At 36.0% G+C, this 20,968-nt stretch overlaps 1 protein-coding gene across 3 annotated transcripts in view; it reads left to right on the top strand.

Annotated features, from left to right (window-relative positions):
- Nucleotides 1-20,968, top strand: part of C7H10orf67 (chromosome 7 C10orf67 homolog) — a 142,027-nt gene that overhangs the window by 89,890 nt on the left and 31,169 nt on the right. For all 3 annotated transcript variants that reach the window (XM_074192993.1, XM_074192992.1, XM_074192994.1), the window contains 3 exons: nucleotides 8,946-9,029; nucleotides 9,444-9,550; nucleotides 9,624-9,689. In XM_074192993.1, coding sequence (XP_074049094.1) covers nucleotides 8,946-9,029; nucleotides 9,444-9,550; nucleotides 9,624-9,689 — 257 coding nt within the window. The remainder of the gene's footprint in view (nucleotides 1-8,945; nucleotides 9,030-9,443; nucleotides 9,551-9,623; nucleotides 9,690-20,968) is intronic.

Genomic DNA, 20,968 nt, shown 5'->3' with positions numbered 1-20,968 from the left:
ATCCCCATTGTCAGTTGCACTTCTGTTTCCATTTGATTATTTCACATCAATTAGCTTTTGAAAAAAGAGATGTTAATTTTAAAAATATAGCAAGACAGAAATAGAAACATTTTCCCTCAACACATAAGGAGCATATTTCCTATGTCACCATTCCATCTTGATCGCTGGGGACAGTGCACCCAGATTAAATGTATCTACAAAACATGAGTCCCATGTGGTTCACATCCAAATATTGCATCACTAGGGGATGAATCTGTCTCTCCATTTGTAGCCCATGGCTCTGCCTATGAGGAATCATGATTCAGACTTGGGAAAGCATGGGTAGGAATAAAACAAAAATTTATTAAAATTAAATAAATTAAATTAAATTAAATTAAAAATACAGGATATAGGAAGGAAGGGCTGGGGGGGGGGAAGAGAGAGAGAGAGAGAGAGAGAGAGAGAGAGAGAGAGAGAGAGAGAGAGAGAGATAAAAGAACAGTCAGCAAGCATTGGCTGGGCCATGGTCAGAGAAGACTGCCAGCCCTGAACCAGGGTCCAACCCAAGTGTTTATGTCTTGCTTCTCATCCAGAGGGCAAAAGGTGAACTGCCTTCCTCTATACTGGACCCGGAATCAGGTAGAGGATAAAGCCTAAGGAAAAGGATACAAATTTTACTTTCAACAATGAATCAATGGTAATGGGGATCTTCACCTAATTTGAGCAGCCTTTTAATATTATAATTGTTTCTGTTACAATCATAATTCTTTACTTCAAGTCATTATTTTCAAGTCAGTTTACATCACAAGAGTGGGTGGTAGTCAAAAACATCTCTACATTCAAAATTCTCTTTATCTTTCCCCTGTATCATGTTAACACTGATAGGAGCTTGCTTCTGGCTTTTCTGAGCTTTAGCACTGAACAGTCTGGCTGCAGATCTTGCGTAGACTCACTTTCCTGACCTTTTGAAGTTCCAAGGTCAAAACCATTCCCAATCTCCTTTAGAACATATAGCTAATATAAGTAGATGCATAATTAGAACCCAGGTCTTCTGAATCCCAGGGCAGAGCCTCTTTCACTTCATCCTTCCTCCTTTCCTTTTCCGGTTTTGATTTTTTGCATTGTCAGTACAATAGGACCTGTGATTTCATTGTTTGAGAAACACTAGCCTACAAGTTGCAGGTCATCTCTAACTTAGAATCTTAGAGGATTATCTGAGGTTAAGTGACTTTCCCAAGATCACACAACCAGTAATTGTCAGAGGGAGAATTTGCAACCAGGTCCTTCTGACGCCAAGTCTAATATTTTAGCCACTGGGCCAGATTATTTCTTTCTTATGGTTAATAAAGGTCATCTTGCAGTAAAAAGAAAATTATATTATGAGGCAAATGGGCAAATTTCCAAAATGTTTTGGAAATTGTAATGTATTATCTTTTTCATTCACAGCTTTCTTATATTGTTAGAATGCTAATGAAGTAGACGATTAGCTCCTTCAGAGAATAAAATAACAAATTAGGCCATATTATTTCTTTCTGATTGCTTTTTTTCCTCTTGTCTTCACAAGAGAAAGCAAACTATTGCTGTTAACACACGGCTATGATGTTAGCTGTCATTTTTTTCAGTGTTTATATTGCAACACTGATTAGGTTGAATAATATATAGATAGAAGAGCACCAGACACCTGCATCAATTCCAAAGGCTTTCAGAAGAGCTTTCACCTTGTGCAGATTGTGTTTACACAGGAAAATTTGCTTTATAATAGCCAATCGAATTGGATTTTTGTTGCATGGTAAAAATGATAACTTCCAAATCTATGTGCGCACACATACGTATATATGCTTAGCTTGTGTCTCAGTTATCAAAGATTTACACTAAGAATCTGAAAAACGCTTTCTAAGGGATTATAGATTCAAATTTAGAAAAACAACCTTAAAGGTGGTCTAATACCCACCTCCTCATTTCACAGATGAGTTTCAAAGGTGTTTTTTTTACTTTATACTAATTTTAATTGGATTGAAAAATTTAATAAAACACAACAATCTTGAAATTTATTACACCAGTTTAAAAACACAAGATAGTATCAAATCCCTCCTCTCCTTTTTAATTGAGGTGGTAACCATGAAAAAAGGTTTTGAGCAAGTTTTCTTTGTCTGATATCAAGTATTTTATAAACTACAATCACAAGTTGAATTCTTGCAACCCTGTTTTTCAATTTTGAAAAATGTCCAATTTTTTAAAATTTCAGGTTGCTTTAGTTCCCTTATTTGGTGACATGTGAATTTTTCTTGATGTGAGTGTATTGTTTTAAAAATTAAGTTTCCTTTCTGGTCATTTATGATACAGGTTTTAATAACTGCTAAAGATATCAGTTCAGACAACTTGTATAGAACAAGAAAAAGGAGAATTGAGAATAAGCAGGGTGAAAACATCCTTAGATGCTCAGATTCAGAACATTTAGAATGTGTAGAAATGTGTGTGTGTGTGTGTCTGTCTGTGTGTCTGTGTGTCTATGAGTGTCTGTATCTATATCTTGTGTGTGTGTGAATACATTACTCCAAATCATACCTAAGTATCCTTATCACCTCCAGAAATGGAGATTTAATTACAACCTCATTCTACTTGTGGAGAAGCTCTACTTGCTAATAAGTTTTTCCTTCTATTGATCCTCGGTCTATCTCTCTCTAGCTTCCACCCATTGATTCTTGTTCTTCCTCATGAACTGAGTTAGTCTAACTGATCTTATACATGATGGGTCTTCATATAGATCATCTTCTGAGTCTCTAGACACCAGGCCTAGGCACCAGACCCCTTCTCAGAACAACGTTTTTAAGCGAATGAGACAAATACAAAAATAACCAGTTATATCAAAATAGTTGTAAAAAATATCACAAAACATCATTCACAGAACCCAGGGAGAAGGACCTCTGCTTTAAAATCATATAGATGTGTCTGGTTCAGAACGAGTCAAATGTCTCCTTGTAATATGTGAGCTTAAGATAGTCATTTCAAATCTTCCAAAAGTACTATTAATAGGAGTAATGATAACTGCATTTATTGAAATCCCTCTATTCCTTTAAAACTCAAGTGACACCTTTATGATGAAACCTCTCCTGAGCTCCTTCCCCCTCCCCAGCCACAATCAATCTACCTCCTTAAACTGCTTTTAACATTTTATCCAGTTCTTTCCTTTATCCTTTTCATATTATATCTTGGTAATATTTATTTTTTTAATAACATTTTACTTTTTTAATTAGGAAAAATCTGCTGAAAATGTAAACAAAAACAAAAATGAAACAAAACCCCTGTCAGGAACATGTCATATTTATTAGGGTACATTCATCCTTCTACTTCCCACCCCACCAGTTATACTCCTTGGAGGCAGGAAACCCTGTCATTTTTTTTAATCTTCATATAGCCAGAGACTAGCTCAGGGTCTGGGACATAGTTGCCACTTTATAAATAGTTGTTGAATTTCTCTCTATTCTTCCTCAATTTCCTCAAGGCCTAGGATAATTTTGTATGGATTTGGAAGTCATAGAAGTGGTCAGGCATGAATGAAAGGTTACTTATACTATTGGAGGGAGTAGCCACATGGATGAGAGCACAGATCCAACAAAATCAAAATAAGACTATCATATGTTCCATCCCTTTTCACTGGGGAGTTTTTCTAGCATATACTAGTCATACAGAGATATGTCTGTAGTTGATCTTCACTTTTAGAGGTGGGAAGTATCATCTTCCAATTAATAATAATATACTGTATTGAACATGTCATCTTCTGACAAAACTTCTTGCATATGATATTGTACTGGAGCCACCTTAAATAAGCAGAGCCAAGACAGCAATTTAATCTATACCATACAATTTAGTACTAGATTACCAATCATTTTATATATTATTATCTAATTGTTCCTTATTCATAAACTTTCCATCACCAAACAGATTGCAAGCTGGAGGAGAACAATTGGTCATATCTTCTTCTTTTGTATTCTGCTTAGCACCTATCATGGTAATGGGAAATAATATGCTCTCTAAAATAGTCATTGATTAACAGGAAGTTAAATAGAAAATATTGATGTACCAAAGGGCTTGGGGGAGACAGTGATGAGGCATAAAAATGATTCTAATAGTGTTATTTTTCAAGTTACTAAAAGGGAATCAAGTAAAACATTCACAACAGTAAGTTCCATTGTTTATTTTATTAATCATGATTGAGAAAAATGTGAACAAATGGGATAGTTGCAGAAATATAGAAAAAAAATCATCATTTGTCAATTGTACTGAACATAAGGACTTATGATAGAAAATATGTTCCTTTACCATATCAGTGTCATTTCCATTAATAAAAACCATTGCTTGTCAATTAAATAGGCTCCCAATCTTAGAGGATGACCTCTGTTATAAACTGATTTCAAAGCGAGTCAAGCATTTTTATTTAAAAAATATTTTTCTTAGATTTTAAAAATGTCAAAAATATTTTTTAAAAAAATTGTTTCTGGGGCAGCTAGGTGGTGCAGTGGATAGAGCACTGGCCCTGGAGTCAGGAGTACCTGAGTTCAAATCCGACCTCAGATACTTAATAATTACCTAGCCATGTGGCCTTGGGCAAGCGACTTAACCCCACTGCCTTGCAAAAACTAAAAAAGAAAATTGGTTCCGATTTTGAGTCAGTAAGCCATCAAGACAACATGACAAAATGACTGCTGGATCGGGTTTGGGATCATGAAAACCTGAATTAAAATCACATCTTGATATTGACTGAGAGAGTTACTTAACTCATAGTTGTTAAGATGATTTCGGGGTGGCTAGGTGGCGTAGTGGATAAAGCACTGGCCTTGGAGTCAGGAGTACCTGGGTTCAAATCCGGTCTCAGACACTTAATAATTACCTAGCTGTGTGGCCTTGGGCAAGCCACTTAACCCCGTTTGCCTTGCAATAACCTAAAAAAAAAAAAAAAAGATGATTTTCCAGGACTTAACTACTAAGTCATATGCAGTTTGTTGTCTGCATTAATGGAGGGAGTTTTTACCAGGATTTCTTCATATTGATGAAATCATAGATCCTTCTTGAAAGAGTTAAGTAGAAATATCTGGTCAAATTCTAAAGAAAAAAATTCAGTGATTGAACTAATTTGCAGAGAGGGAACAAAGGGAAACAATCCATTCTGGTCCTCGTCTCAATGAAAATCATTCCCCTTTACTAGTTTCACAAAATTTAGAAACCATAGTGCTCAACTCCCAAATAACTAAAGTTTCATAAATATGTTTTATCTTAAACCCTTTAAAAAGTACTTAATAGATGTTTAGGAAATGTGTTGCTGAGTCATCATCCTGAATTCTTCCCCTTAGTTGATTTTATTTACCTTCTCTCTAGTTTATGAAGTTGTCTTTTTATATCAGCTAATATCACTATTTATTATCACCTCCATCTATTATGTTTAATTGTTACCTGTTTGCACCTGTCAATGAACTGACCACATAGAGACCAGTGTGTGTATTCCAGAGAAAGTAGAATGTCAGCAGCTGATAAAATAAAATCATGGCTTTCAAGAGGACAGGAAAAAGGATTTGATCAAATGACATTAAAACTTTAGTTCCAACAGAAAAGAAAACAATATCATTTGCATATGGGTTGGAATTTTTTTTAAGAAACCTTTTAGGTCTTTATAAAAATATCAGTGCTTTGAGGAAGGTTGGATAATTATTTACCAGAAGACAGATATCCACTAGCATCAGCTCAGATATGGCAATAGGTAGGATAAGGGAAGGAGAATAAACTGGGAGTTGGTCTATTGTGCAGCTGGTCAGATGGATCAAATAGAGGTAAAAACATCAATTCCCAAGCCAGAAAGAGGCATTTTAGAGATTATGTAGTCAGGTCCACCATTTTACAGATGAGACTTGAAAATGTTAAGTTATTTCCCTTGATTACCCTGGAAATCTGTTAGTGATAAGGTTGGTGTGGTGAAGTGTGTCTCCTGACTACTGCATCCTTTGCATTAAACCATGCTTCCTCTTAGCAACTATAAGTCAACTAAACTCATCTGACATTCTCTTCTTTCTCTTTTTTTTTTTTTGAGGTTTCTGCAAGGCAAACGGGGTTAAGTGGCTTGCCCAAGGCCACACAGCTAGGTAATTATTAAGTGTCTGAGACCGGATTTGAGCCCAGGTACTCCTGACTCCAGGGCCGGTGCTTTATCCACTGTGCCACCTAGATGCCCCTATCCTCTTCTTTCAAGTTGGCAAAGTATCCCTGCTGGAAGAGCAGGAAGAAAGGTAGAGGTTGGAGAGGAAAGAAGGAACTTCCTCCTCGATGGCAAGTTCAGTTGATGTGGCATTACTTCCATATTAACAATTAATGTTATTTGGGATACATTAGGATCCCAAATTTTTGTGGATGTAAAATGGATCCTATTATTTTCCTCCTCCAACCCCTGCAACTGCTATAGGTTAAAAAATTTAAAACAAAGCAAAACAAAATAAAACCAGCCCAGTTCCTTCTATTAACACAGAGGGAGGTGTTAGTCATAGTCTTTTCTAGGTATGTAAGGTTAATATACTGACAGTGAGTAATCTGACCTCTGAATTTCTTTGAAGCTACACAGACTTACTGGTAGTGAAGTGGTAACAAGAACAAATAACTTATTCACTTTCTAATTGAGTTTATGAACTTGGAGTCAATAATAGACTGATCGACTGTTAGAATTGGAAATATTTTTATAGTTCATCTAATTCTACTCTTTCATTTGGCAGATGAAGGAACTAAGACCTAAGGAAATTTTAACTTTTCCAATTCAATAGTGGCAGAGCCAAGGCTAGAACTCAGGGCTCTTGATTTCCAAGTTAGTACTTTCCCCATTATTCTAGAGTTGTTTCCCTTAAAGCATCCCTGAGAAGATGAGAAGATAGAGAATAAAGGATGTTGCTGAGTTTGGAAATTATTGGGTCAAGTCTCTTAAAATGACTTTTCTTAGCTCATAGTGACTACAGGGAATCAGAGCCAGTCTTCTATCTCATTTTCCTAAGGGATTTGGGTCACTTTGTTGGGTAGACCCTAGAGGATTTAAAGTGTTATTTTTCTAGACCTTTAATGTTCTCAGAAATTCCCAAATGAATACATTTCCTTCAACCTCTCAATCACAGAAGTGGCAAAGTAGGGAACAAAGATTGTGCCAAGAAGTCAGCTGTTAAGACAGGAGATGGGATCCCAAGTCAAATGCACAGGAGGTAGGAAATCCATCTCAGGGATCAAGATAGATCCATGGATTCTATGACCACAGTGAGGGAGGAAGAAAACAGTTGAGCTGCAAGAGTGAGCAATTACTGCTCCTGCCAATAGTTATGTTAAGACCCTCAGTCCTCTTCCACTCTATGGCAGCCTTAAACAATGTAGAAAATCAAGGAAAGTCTTGGTCTATGGGCTAATCTTTCTAAATTTTCCTAGAGCTGAATGTGTTGACAGGAGTAAGAACTGGAAAATCAAGTAAGACATCATCTTGGTAGAATTATATAGTTCTGATATTAAAAAGTCTTGCTTCCTAGGTGGCTTTCACCATTGGTTGTTCTCTGTATTCCATTGGTTGTGTATATACTCGGAAAAACCCAGTTCATTGGGTCATGTACCAAAGGGCTAGGTCATGATGGCACTATCAGGAGGTAAGTATCAGCTGCATCCTTGACAACACCTTCAGATACCTTCCTGATTTTCTTGGGTGTGCCTGTGTCAGAGGTGATGGAATCATGGTAGTCAGTGGTCACAGGCCCCTGAAATGTTGGATCCAGGTAAGTAGTAGTCCAAAGCCAAGGCAGACAAGGGGCTTCAGCAAAGCAATGGGTCAGAACAGAGGCAGTCATTCAAGGCACTCTGGAATCAGAGAAGAAAAAGATGACAGAGGTCACACTAGGATGATAATGATATTAAAGAGCAAGGAAAAGAAAAAAAGTCAAAGATTCAGAAGACACTGTGGGAGCCTGAGAACATAAAAGGCCATGAGATCAGTACTGGGACAAGCAGTCTAGACTAGCAAGAAAAAAGATAAAATATTCGGACTATAGAGATAGCAAAGAAAATGTAATATTAAGACCTTTTTCTGACCCCAGCCAGGAAAGCTTTCCCTTACATCCTGTAGGGGCAATGTCCAATTTCAGAAAGGACTAGGTAAGCCATTATTAAAAAGAAGCACAATTGGTGAGTTATATGGGATGGGGGGGCGGGCAGGAAACTAATATGGCTGCATTGGAGAGTGGGAAAATAAAGATAAGGGATGATCAAATCCACCTGCAGGCAAATGGAAGAAATCTACATATGGCCAGAATCTGGGCCCATTTCATGAATCCATTGATCCCTAGCAGTTATTTAGCCAAATTTGAGCACTTTGGCCATGCTCTTTTGTTGCTTCAAGTTATCATAGGTGTCACATTAAGTAGCAATGAATTGGGGAGATAGATTTGTATGTAAAGACTTGAAGATCCAAGGTAATTCAAGGAATGATGAGGGAGATAAGTAGAGGTGACAATCTAACCCTGGGAGATACCTAAAATGATGTTAAGTGGAACAATAAGTTAAAGCTAGGATGATGGCAATAGCTTGCAAATATTAGCAGAAAGATGGAATAGTAGATCCAAACCAGGTGAGTCAGAGGATTCAAAAAGTTGGAACAGTAGGGAACAAGGGATTATGTGGGTCAGGAAGATTAATTTTGAGGAAGGAGTCATTGATACTTTTGATTTCAGTATGTCTTGATGATCCAACTTCAAAAATGTGGTGAAAATGTTGAGCTTTGGAAATCAGGCACATCAAACTCTTTTGTACTTTTCGTGACCACAACAGGGTCAGCGATTGAGATAGTTCAGCTAAAGTCTGTCTTGGACCTGAATTATCAAGCTTTCTCTGCAATTGTGAAGATATGACTTCAATGCCCATTTGAAACTACAATATTTATCTCAATTTATTTTTTCTCTTGTCAGGCAAGACCTTGGCAGAAAGAAATTTTACCAAGTATTCTGAAAGAAGCAACAGCAGTAAGCAAAGCTGATCTAAGAATGCTGGAGGTATTACTTTCATTGTTATTAGTAATTGTTGTTTTATTAGAGATTTCTAGAAGAAGGTAAAAATATCATTGACTGCATGGAGGGTTAACTTTATGATTAGAACCATGATCCAAAAAAATACCTCTTCTTCCCTTTCCAGTTCACTGATGGCTAAGATTGTACCATTTGAGAGTGGTTTCTTAGACTTCTCCCTTGTTAAAATGAAGAGTACTTTAGAAGGAGATAATACCATACTGAGAACACAGATATGAAGACTAAGACCAGATGACAAATCCTGTCATTTCTTTGCAAAAAGACTTTTTTGCCCACCTTTTTTTACAGTGCCTAGATATTCTTTTCCCATCTTGTTTCTGAGTAACTCTTCAGCCTTGTCACTGTGGTTAAATTAATTAGGTAAATTCTTGGTTGTATTAGAGGGAAGATCTAACTTGGAAAGAACACATGGATAGTAGACAGACACTGGGGAATCAAATCCAAAAACTGAAGAATATTTTGGAGATGCAGCAAAAATACATAAAAAGGTATTGCCTATCAATTTTTTTAATATTTCAACTTTGTTGAGTAAATATTTAAGCCCTTTCATTTTTTTTTCAGCCTTCAAACTGAAACTGATAAAGATAGCAAAATGTGGGAAAGGAAGTACTTAATCCTAAGAAACAGGTATAGTATCACATGATGATGTTGTACAAACTCTATATTCTAAAATAAATTATATGATTGTCTTGTCATTGAATACCATTCATATAAATTAATTTTTTCTTCCTTTGGGAATACCTGTGTCTTTTGTGGTTTGTGAGAGAGGGAATTCACTTTGGGGATCTGCTTGTCTGTTATCTTTCTCTATTTGGCTATGAAGGATTCAAAGTGCCTCCTTAGTGGATCCATTTCCTATTTTTTTAAAGGGCCCTATAATGCTGAATGAATGTACCCAATATCCAAGTTCCTGGTGTGTCAATGTTACTCTTCTGATGCCCTATTTATATCAAGTATTAGAAGCAAAATAAAGTGCTTCACAATATTCTTAAAGCTGGTACTCCTGCATTCTCTTCCCTCAACAAAAGAACCTCATCATAAGTTTTATTTTATAGGTCCTATTTTTTAGTCATTTATTTTCATTGTTGTTCTTTAGACCATATCATTCTTTCTACCTTCAAATTAAAAGATTAAAGTAGACAAAATAGTCTAAAAATCTATATATGATTCCAAGTATAGAAAAAGGCTTGTTTCCCAGGCCTTGAACTATTGTATTGATTTTTAAAAAAGTGATATTCACTTATTTTCTACTTCCTTTGCACTGAGCCCCCCCTAATTTTTACTCTTTCTATTATATTATATTATAAAACTTCATTGTAGAATAAAATATAAATAATAATCTATGGTCTTGTATGTATTAAATATTCTGGTAATATATTCAGTGAATGACAAGTTGAATGAGATTTTCATATAGTAAGTGTTACACCCCATCATGTCATTTTGATGGTTTTTCTCAGAGGCAGGCAATCTTGATATCTCAACATAGAAAATGATCTAGAAGAGAAATACATTGTTAGCACAGAATAAGTTTGAGTACAGACTTTTTCAAGCAGCTTCTGAGTGTCCCTCTATAGATATTTCTGTGAGACAAGGTTTGACTGTGTAAGCCTATCTTTGAAATTCTTACAAATCTTTCCAGATCACACCTTTCCCTTCCCACTAGATAACCTAGATAACCTAGAAGATGTTATCTTCTTTTTCCTGGTTTCCTTGCTCAGAGATTCCCTGAACTACCTAAGCTACATTTGAATTTGGTTCAGTAATGACTCAGGGGTTTTTTTTTTAGACAAAAGCTAAGGAAGGGAAAAAAACCCTAGATATTGTTTGTAACAGTCATAAATTTTTTAAGTCATTAAAAATGAAAATAAAAACCATTGGATTTATTTCTTACTTTCAGCTTGAACCTGGCAAACTAGGTACTAGCTATTTTGGGCAAAGGTATACATCTCTGTCCTGTTTGAATTCTATGTATTTTTCACTCTTCACTGGCATTCCCCATTGGACTCTTTGCCCACAATTAACATGTAACATCTTTATCAAAATGATGTTAGGATAAATCATAATTTTTAATTGAAATAAAAATAAGGAAAAAGAAATGACTTAAAGAAATAGAGAAAATCTTTAGAAAGTCCCTGCAACAGGTGCTGTGGAAGGGTTTGGGGAAATTTCACTTCTCCTTGCATACTGCAACCTCTTCAGGTGCCAGTCTTGGTCATCTCACAACTGGGCTATGACAGTAGCTTGTTTGTTGGTCTTCCTGCCTTTTGTTTTTCACCACCATAATCCATCCTCCACCTGGTTGCCAAAGAGATCTTCCTAAAGTACAGGTCTGACCGTATCACCAACTCACCACCCCTCTCTCCCATCTTTAAATTTCAGTAGCTCCCTCTAAAATCAAATAAAAAATTCTCTGTTAGCTATTCAAAGCACCTCACAACCTACCCTCCCTTCTAATCTTCTTGCACCTTAAAATCTACTTTGTATTGTGCAATCCAGTGATAACAGCCACCTTGCTGTTCCTTGAACAGGACTCTCCATCTTTTAATTCCTGATATTTTCACTGCATGTCTCCTATTGCCTTCCTCATCTCTTCCTCCTGGTTTTCCTGGTTTTCTTCAAGTCCCAGATAAAAACGAAAACTAGAAATTTAGTGTCTTCCCTCTCTTAATTAAGTCCAAATTATCTTGTTTCTGACTTATTTGTACATAATTCTTCGCATGTTGTCTCATGAGACTAGCATTTTTCTAGTAGTTTTTTCTTCAAAAGCTTCCTTATTACATTCTTGATGGAACTCCAAGAATAGAGTTGATTCTCAGTAGACCTCCTCAGACCATCTCTTACACTATCATTCCTGATCAGGGAGAAAAGAGGCTGCACACAAAGAGTGAATCTCAACTCTGTACTCCCTTGAAGCTACTCGGAATTACTGGTAGTGAAGTGATAACTCACTTTACAATCAGTGATAGATACATAGAATAGTCCCCTGACAGTAGGGGTTATCTTACTTTTCTATTTGTATCTTCACTTTGCACACAGTAAGTGATTAATAAAAGCTTTGTTCATTCATTTAGTTTTTTTACACTCCAGTACACCATTACTCCAATGGATCTGTGGCCTCACTGACATGAACGCTTCCTTCAGTGACACAGATCAAGGTCTATGCTGCATGCCTCTTGTTTACATTTTCACTGAAGTTTTCTAAATATGTCCATCTAACATGCTGATAGTCTTCCTCATTCTTTTTCATCAAGGGTATAATACCAAAGTACAAATTATTGAGGCTTTTCCTTATTCTCATCACATGAACAGCCCATCTTTTTTGATTATACATTTTTTTGATATTTTTTTTATGGTTTTTCAAGATCTCTACAAAAAAAGTGAAAGGTTCCTCAATCCCTCACTGATGAACTCAGGTTAACAATACATAGTGAATCTAGGAGTTTTTATTTTTATCTCCTAGAAAATGCAAAACATAAAGGACTCTAATACATGTCATACAAAAAGTTAAAGCAACTCTCCTTCCCTTTGGAATGAGCCCCCATACAACTTCAGGGACCTATATTGTCTGCCAGTACTACAGCACTACACTAGGGTTGAGGCTTTTGTGAAAGAGAAATGCCTTTAGAGTTGTTACTGGTAGTGAAGTGGTAACTCCCTTTACAGTGATTTTATGAATCAATGACAGACACATAGAATATGAGTTCCTGACTACAGGGGATATCTTACTTTTCTATTTGTATCCTCACTCTCATCTTCTCAGATTTATACCACCCTGCTGGTGAGACTCTCCCAAAAGAAAAACTTAGAGTGACTAAAGAGTTAACCCATTTTCCAGCAGAACTGGGCAGGAACTATCCATCAGTTGTGGAGAACAAGGGTCAGATTTACTCTTTTGCTTTGTGGCCATGTGCTTTAATTCTCCTCCATTTCTGGGATCATATGAATACTCCTCTTTTCTTCAGAAGGCTTAGTTTGGGAACCCTACACCATCTGGTTTTCCATTCTTTCTGGCTGCCATATCTGGGCAGTTTCCCTGAGCAGGGTTATGTAGCTAAGCAGATGCCTCTTATTGAGGTTCTCAAATCTGTTGATCATCTTACAATGTTGTTGTTAACGTGTACAATGTTCTTCTGGTCTACTCACTTCACTCAGCATCAGTTCATGTAATTCGTTCCATGCTTCTCTAAAGTTCAGTCACTCATAATTTCTTATAGAGCAATAGTACTCCATCATATTCATATAGCACAACTTGTCCAGTCATTCCCCAAATGATGGGCATCCCCTCAGTTTCCAATTCTTTTCCACCACAAAAAAAGCTGCTATGAATATTTTTGCATGTGAGATTCTTTTCCCTTTTTATTATGATCTCTTTGGGTTACAGCCCTAGTAATGTTGGATCGAAGGATATGGACAGTTTTATTGACCTTTGGACATAGTTCCAAATTGATTTCCAGAATAGTTGGGTTAGTTCACAACTCCCCTAACTGTGCATTAGTGTCCCAATTTTCTCACTTTCTCTCCATTGATCATTTTTCTGTTTTGTCATTTTAGCCAATCTGATAGTTGTGAGGTGGTACCTCAGAATAGTTTAAATTTGCATTTCTTTGATCAATAGTGATTTGAAACAATTTTTCATATGACTATAGATAGCTTTAATTTTTTCCATTTAAAAACTACCTTTTGGGGGCGGCTAGGTGACGTAGTGGATAAAGCACCGGCCCTGGAGTCAGGAGTACTTGGGTTCAAATCCAGTCTCAGACACTTAATAATTACCTAGCTGTGTGGCCTTGGGCAAGCCACTTAATCCCATTTGCCTTGCAAAAACCTAAAAAAAAAAAATAAAAACTACTTTTTTATAGCCATTAATCAATTGGAGAGTGACTTGTATTCTTATAAATTTGATTCATGAGTCCTTTATATCAGTAGCACTAGCTGTGAAAATTATTTCCCAGCTTTTTACATTCCTTCTAATCTTGGTTGCATTGGCTTTATTTGTGCAAAAACTTTTAAATTTACTGTTCTCTGTATCTTTTTTTAGTCATAAATTCCTCCCCTCTTCATAGATCTGATAGGCAAACTATTCCTTGTTCTCTTAATTGGCTATAATATCACTCTTTATGTCTAAATTCTGTCCCTGGTTTGACCTTATCTTGGTATAGAGTATGAAATATTTCTTCCATACTCTTTTTAGTTTTCCCAGCAGTTTGTCAAATGCTGTTCTTGTCCCAGAAGCTAGAGTGTTTGAGTTTATCAAACAATAAATTGCTATTGACATTTACTGAAATATCTTTTTTATGTTTTTTCTTTTATATTATAACAATAATCTTGTTGGGAAAGTAAACATAAAAAAGATAGAGAAACCTAAAGAACAGAGAGGGAAAAAAGTGTACTACAATCTGTGTTCAGATTTCATCAGCTCTGTCTCTGGGATGAGTTGCCTTCTTTATCATAAGTCAACCAGAGAAGTTGCTTCAAAATATTTTCCCACAATCACTATTACTAGCTGTATTTCCTTCTGTTCTATTCCTCCCCACTCCCATTTATTCTATTCTCTAGCTCCTTTTACCCTGTCCCTGTTCAAGAGTGTGTTTTATCTGAGTACCCTCTCCCAGGATCTTCCCTCTCTTCTGTCACCTCTCCTCTGCTTTCTCCTGTCCCCCTTATCTCATCCTTTTCCACTCATTTTTCTCTAGGGTAAGATAGATTTCTATACCCTATTAAGTGTGTATGTTATTTCTTCACTGAACCATTTCTGATGAGAATGAAGACTCATTCATTCCCCCTCACCTTCCCCCCTCCATTGGAAAAAAAAAACTTTTATTTGAATCTTTTATTGAAATATCTTAGCCCATTCTACCTCTCCTTTCCACTTCCTCCCAGTACTTTCCTTTATCACGCATTGACTCCATCTTTTTACTATATTATACCAGCTCCTTCCTGTGCTTTGTCTTTATTTGCCCCTTCTAACTGCTCTTATAAATGAGAAGGTTCATATGGATTATCAGTATCTTCTTCCCATAAAGGAAAGCATGCAGTTCAGCATCATTAAATCCCTCATAATTAGTCCTTCTCATCCACCCCTCTCTATGCTTCACTTGCGTCCTGTACTTTGAGATCAAACTTTCTGTTCAGCTCTGGTCATTTCAAAAGGAAAGTTTGAAAGTCCCCTGTTTCATTGAAAGTCCATCTTTTCCCCTGGAAGAGGATGTTCAGTTTTGCTGAGTAGTTGATTCTCCATTGTAATCCAAGTTCTTTTGCCTTCTGGAATATCATATTCCAAGCCTTATGAGCCCTTAATGTAGACACTGCCAAATCCTGTGTAATCCTGACTGTGGTGCCATGGTAGTTGAATTTTGTTTTTTGCAGCTTAAAGTATTTTCTTTTTGACTTTGGAGTTCTGGAGTTTTGCTCTAATATTCCTGAGAGTTTTTCTTTTGGGATCTCTTTCAGGAGGTGATTGGTGAATTCCCTCAGTTTGTATTTTACTCTCTGCTTCTAGGATCTCAAGGCAATTTTGCTGCATTATTTCTTGAAAAATGAAGCCTAGGCTCTTTTCCTGGACATAACTTTCAGGTAGCCTAATAATTTTTAAATTATATCTGTTTTCTAGGTCAGTTATTTTTCCAGTGAGATATTTCACATTTTCTTCTAATTTTTTTGTTCTCTTAGTATTATTTTATTGTTTCTTGATTTCTTGCAAAGTCATCAGCGTCCTTTAGCTCCATTCTACATTTGAAGGAGTTATTTTCTTCAGAGAGCTTTTTTTATCTCCTTTTCCAGCTGGCCAACTCTACTTTTTAAGGATTCTTCTCCTCATTTGCCTTTTGTATTTTGTTTCCATTTAACCTAAAGCAGTCTTTAATATGTTATTTTTTTTTAAGTTTTTACAAGGCAATGGGGTTAAGTGGCTTGCCCAAGGCCACACAGCTAGGTAATTATTAAGTGTCTGAGACCAGATTTGAAGTCAGGGACTCCTGACTCCAGGGCCAGTGCTCTATCCACTGCACCACCTAGCCGCCCCTTTAATATGTTGTTTTCTTTAGCACTTTGTTGTATTTCTTCCACCAAGCTGCTGACTTATCATGATTTACCTGCTTCACTCTCATTTCTCTTTCCAATTTTTCCTCTACCTCCTGTACTTGTTTTTCCAAAGTCTTTTTTGAGCTCTTCTATTGCCTGAGCTCATTTACTATTTTTCTTAGAGGCTTTGGATATGGAAGCTTCAATTCATTTTCTGAGTGTGTATTTTGATCCTCCATGGGACCAAAGTAATTTTCTATGGTTAGGCTCTTCTTTTTCTGCTTTTTGCTCATTTCTTCAGCCTATAACCAATTTACCACACTTCCAAGGCTTTGGGGGGTTTAGGAATACCCCACAGGGATCTTAATTCTTCCAAGGTCTTATGGGAGACTCTGACCACTTTCCTGACCTGTGCTCTGGTCTGTGGATGACCACAGGCACTTTCCTCTGCCCTGGAGTTGTGACAATGGTCCCTTCTCCGCTATGGTAGTATGTGTGCCCAGACTTGATGCTGGATCTGAATGTGGGCATATAGCAGAGTCCTGCCCCAGGGAGAGCAGAGAGACCTTTGTGGTCTCTCCTCACCTCCTTTACCATCTGTGGGCTGCTGGGTGCTAGGTGGCTCCGCTGATTCCTGCCGCAGTTCTCACTTCAGGGCTGCTCTGAGGCTGGCACTGGTTGGGGCTCTGAGCTAACACTGGTGTGGCAGAGTTCTCTCACTGCCCCTTCAAGTTGTCTCCAGTGATCCCTGGGCCAAGAGGTCTAGAAACTGCCCCCACTGCCATGGACACAGGCACCTCCAGGGACCCAGGTGCCCCACAGGCTGATCCTCAAAGACTGGAGCAGGTTTGTTCCAGTCCACATGACTTTCTTTCTCTTGCTGTTGGGTTTTATTGGTAGTAAATAGAAATGCTGATGGTTGATGTGGGCTTATTTTATATCCTGCTATTTTGCTAAAGTTGTTAATTATTTCAAGTAGTTTTTTATTTGATTTTCTAGAGTTCTCTAAGTATGCCATCATTATCATCTGCAAGGAGTGATTTGTTTCCTCATTGCCTATTCTAATTCCTTCAATTTCTTTTTCTTCTCTTATAGCTAAAGGTAACATTTCTACAATATTGAATAATAGTGGTGATAATTGGCATTCTTGTTTCCCTTGATCTTATTGGGAATGCATCCAACTTATCCTCATTACTTATAATGTTTGCTGATGGTTTTAGATAGATGCTACTTAACATTTCAAGAAAAATTCATTTATCTCTATCCTCTCTAGTATTTTAATAGAAATGGATGCTGTGTTTTGTCAAAGGCATTTTCAGTATCTTTTGAGATAATCGTAGGATTTCTGCTAATTTTGTTATTGAAATGGTAAATTATGCTGATTGTTTTTCTAATACTGAACCATCCCTGTGGAGCTGGTATGAATCCTACTTGATCATAGTGTTTTATTCTAGTGATCATGTGCCGTAGTTTCTTTGTTAATATTTTATATTAAAATTTTGCATCAATATTTCTTAGGGAGATTGATCTGTAATTTTCTTTTGTTTTTGCTCTTCCTGGTTAGATATCAGCACCAGGTTTATGTCATAAAAGGAATTTGACAGAACTCTTTCTTCATCTATTTTTCCAAATAGTTGATATTAATTGTAATTGATTGTTCTTTAAACTTCTTCAGGACAATTCATTTGTAAATCCATTTGGCCCTGGAGATTTTTCTTAGAGAGTTATTGATGGCTTGTTCAATTTCTTTTTCTGAAATGGGGTTATTTAAGTATTTTATTTCATCTTCTGTTAATCTGGGCAATTATATTTTTGTAATTATTCATCCATTTCACTTGATTGTCAGATTATCAGCAAACAGTTGAGTAAAATAGCCCTAAATTATTATTTTAACTTCTTCCTCATTTGTGGTGAATTCACCCTTTTCATTTTTAATACTGCTAACTTATATTTCTTCTTTTCTCATCAAGTTAACCAAAATTTTATCTATTTTATTAAGTTTTTCATAAAACCAACTCTCAGATTTATGTTAACCCAGTAGTTTTCTTTCAATTTTATTAATTTCCCCTTTGATTTTAAGAATTTCTAATTTTATATTCAATGGGGGATTTTGAATTTGCTCTTTTTTCTAGCTTTTTTTGGTTGCATACCCAATTCATTGATTTCCCCTTTCTCTATTCATCTAAGCATTTAGAGATATAAAATATTTGCTAATAACTGTTTCGACTGCATCCCACAAATTTTGGTGTGATGTCTCAACATTGTCATTCTCAAAAAAAATTGTCATTCTCTTGGATGAAAAATGCTATTTCTATTAGTTGTTGTCTTTAAAATTAGATAATTTAGTTTCCAATTAATTTATGGTTTATCTTTCCATAGCCCTTTATTATATGTAAGTTTTATTGTATCAAATTATGAAAAAGATGAATTTAATATTTCTGCCTGTCTACATTAGATTGTGAAGTTTTTGTCAATGTTTGTGTAGGTGCCATGTACCATAGAGAAGAAGGTATATTCTTTTCTATTCCCATTCAGATTTCTTCAGAGGGCTACCATAGATAACTTTTCTAAAATTTCATTCATAAACTTAATTTCCTTTTTGTTTATTTTGTGGATAGATTTATCTAATTCTGAGAGAGATAGAGGTTGAGATTCACCAATAATATAGTTTAGCTATCCATGTCTTCCTGTAATTCATTTAGCTTTTTCTCTAAGAATTGGGATGCTATACCATGTTGTGCATATATATTTACTATAGATATTACTTCATTGCCTATAGTATCTTTTAGGAAGAGGTAATTTCCTTTCTTATCCATTTTAATTAGATCTGTTTTTGCTTTTGCTTTGTCTCAGATCAGGATTGCTACCTCTGCTGTTTTTACTTCAGTTGAAGCACAATATATACTACTTTTACCTGTACTCTGTGTGTGTCTCTCTGCTTCAAATGTATTTCTTGTAAACAACATATTGTAGAAGTCTGCTATCCATTTCCATTTTATGGGAGAGTTCATTCCATGCTCATTCACAGTTATGATTATTAAATATGTATTTTCCTCTATCCTATTTTCTTTTTGTACTTTTTTCTCCTTTTACTTTATCCCTCCTCACCAGTATTTTACTACTAACTACTGCCTCCCTTAAATTGCCCTCCCTTCTTGTAGTTTCCTTCTCTTTGCTTCTCCCATTTATCTTTTACTTTCCTCTTACTTTTTTCTTCTCCCTTCTATCAGCTCCTTTTACTCCTTTTTTCTCTTTTCCACTCCAATTTTGCTGTAGAATAAATTTCTAAACCCAGTTGGGAAATATATGTTATTCCCTCTTTGACCCAAATCTGTTGAGAGTAAGATTTTCTCAGTGCTCACATCCTCCTTTCTTTTCCTCTACTATAATAGGTCCTTTGGGATGCTTCTTGTGGTGTTATTTATCCTTTTAATGTCTCCATCTTCTTCTCCCAGTATAATTCTTTTGTTCATGTCTTAATTGTTTTATATCTGTCTTGTACCCTCACACTCTGCCTTTGTTTGCTCCTTTCAATTGTACTTTTAGAAATACAGTTCTCAAGAGTTATGTGTCATCACATCATAATCAATTTATACCAGCACCCTCTGAGTATTTCAATTCTCCCAAAACATATACAGTTCCCAAGAGTTACAAATATTGTCTTCCTGTGTAGAGATATAAATAATTTAGTTTTGTTGACTAATTTTTTAAAATTTTCCATTTACATTTTTACTCATCTCTTGAAACTTATATTTGAAAAACAAATTTTCTGGTCTATTCTGGGATTTTTAAACAGGTAATACCCATCTTTTCTCCTGAAAGAGTATTCTAAATTTGCAGGATAGTTAATTCTTGGTTGTAATCTAAGCTCCTTTTTCCCTCCTATCATATTCCAGGCCCTCTGATCCTTTAATGTTAAAGCTGACTAGTCCTGCATAATCTTGACTGTGGCTCCCTGGCATGTAATTTGCTTTTTTTTGGCTGCTTGCTGTATTTTCTCCTTTAGCTAAAATTTGGTTACACTATTCTTTAGAGTTTTTATTTTGAGGACTCTTTCTGGGGGGATGATCAATGGATTTTTTTTCCTTGTTCTAAGATATTAGGGCAATTTTCCTTTATAATTCCCTGAAAGATATTGGCTAGGCTCTTTTTTAACGTCTAGTCATTCAGGTAAAACAGTAATTTGAAAATTATCTGTTTTTCAGATGAGTCATTTCTCCAACAAAGCACATTACACTTTCATCTATGTATCCTGTCTTTTGGTTTTGTTTGATAGAATCTTGGTGTCTCAAAGTATCTTTAGTTTCCATTTTTCCAATTCTAATATTTAGGTTTTTATTTTCTTCAGTTAGCTTTTATGTTTCCTTTTCCAGATGGTAATTTTACTTTTAAAGGAGTGGTTTTCTATTTCTATTTGGCCAATTTTACTTTTAAAGGTATTCTTTTCCTGGGTCAGCTTTTCATAATTTTCCTTCATGACTCATTTTTTTCTCAATTTTTCTTCTTCTTTTCTTTGGTTTTTAACATTTTTTTGAGTTCTGATAAAAAGTCTTGTTGGATTTGATAATAATTCGTAATCCCCTTTGAGGCTTCACATATAGGTTGTAACTGCTTTCCTCTTCTGAGATGACATTTTTATCTTCCCCATCAGTTTAATAATTTTCTATATAGTTAGCACTCTCTTTGTTTTTTTGCTCCTTTTGAAAGTTAAACTCTGCTCCTGAGACACAGGAAGTACAGTCTCATGATTTTTGTATTGGCATCAGGGGTCTGGTTCCTAGCTTTCTGCTCTGGTGAATCAAGTGCCCACAGTTTGCTCCCTCTGTTAGGGTAGCCCAATCCAGTCTATCCTAATACATTAGTGTCCTGGACTCAAAGTTTGTCTT

The sequence above is a fragment of the Macrotis lagotis genome, chromosome 7 (genome assembly GCF_037893015.1).
Source record: "Macrotis lagotis isolate mMagLag1 chromosome 7, bilby.v1.9.chrom.fasta, whole genome shotgun sequence".
Lineage (NCBI taxonomy): Eukaryota > Metazoa > Chordata > Mammalia > Peramelemorphia > Peramelidae > Macrotis > Macrotis lagotis.
The sequence above is the reverse complement of the archived record's forward strand: the minus strand, read 5'-3'. Positions and strand labels throughout refer to the sequence as shown.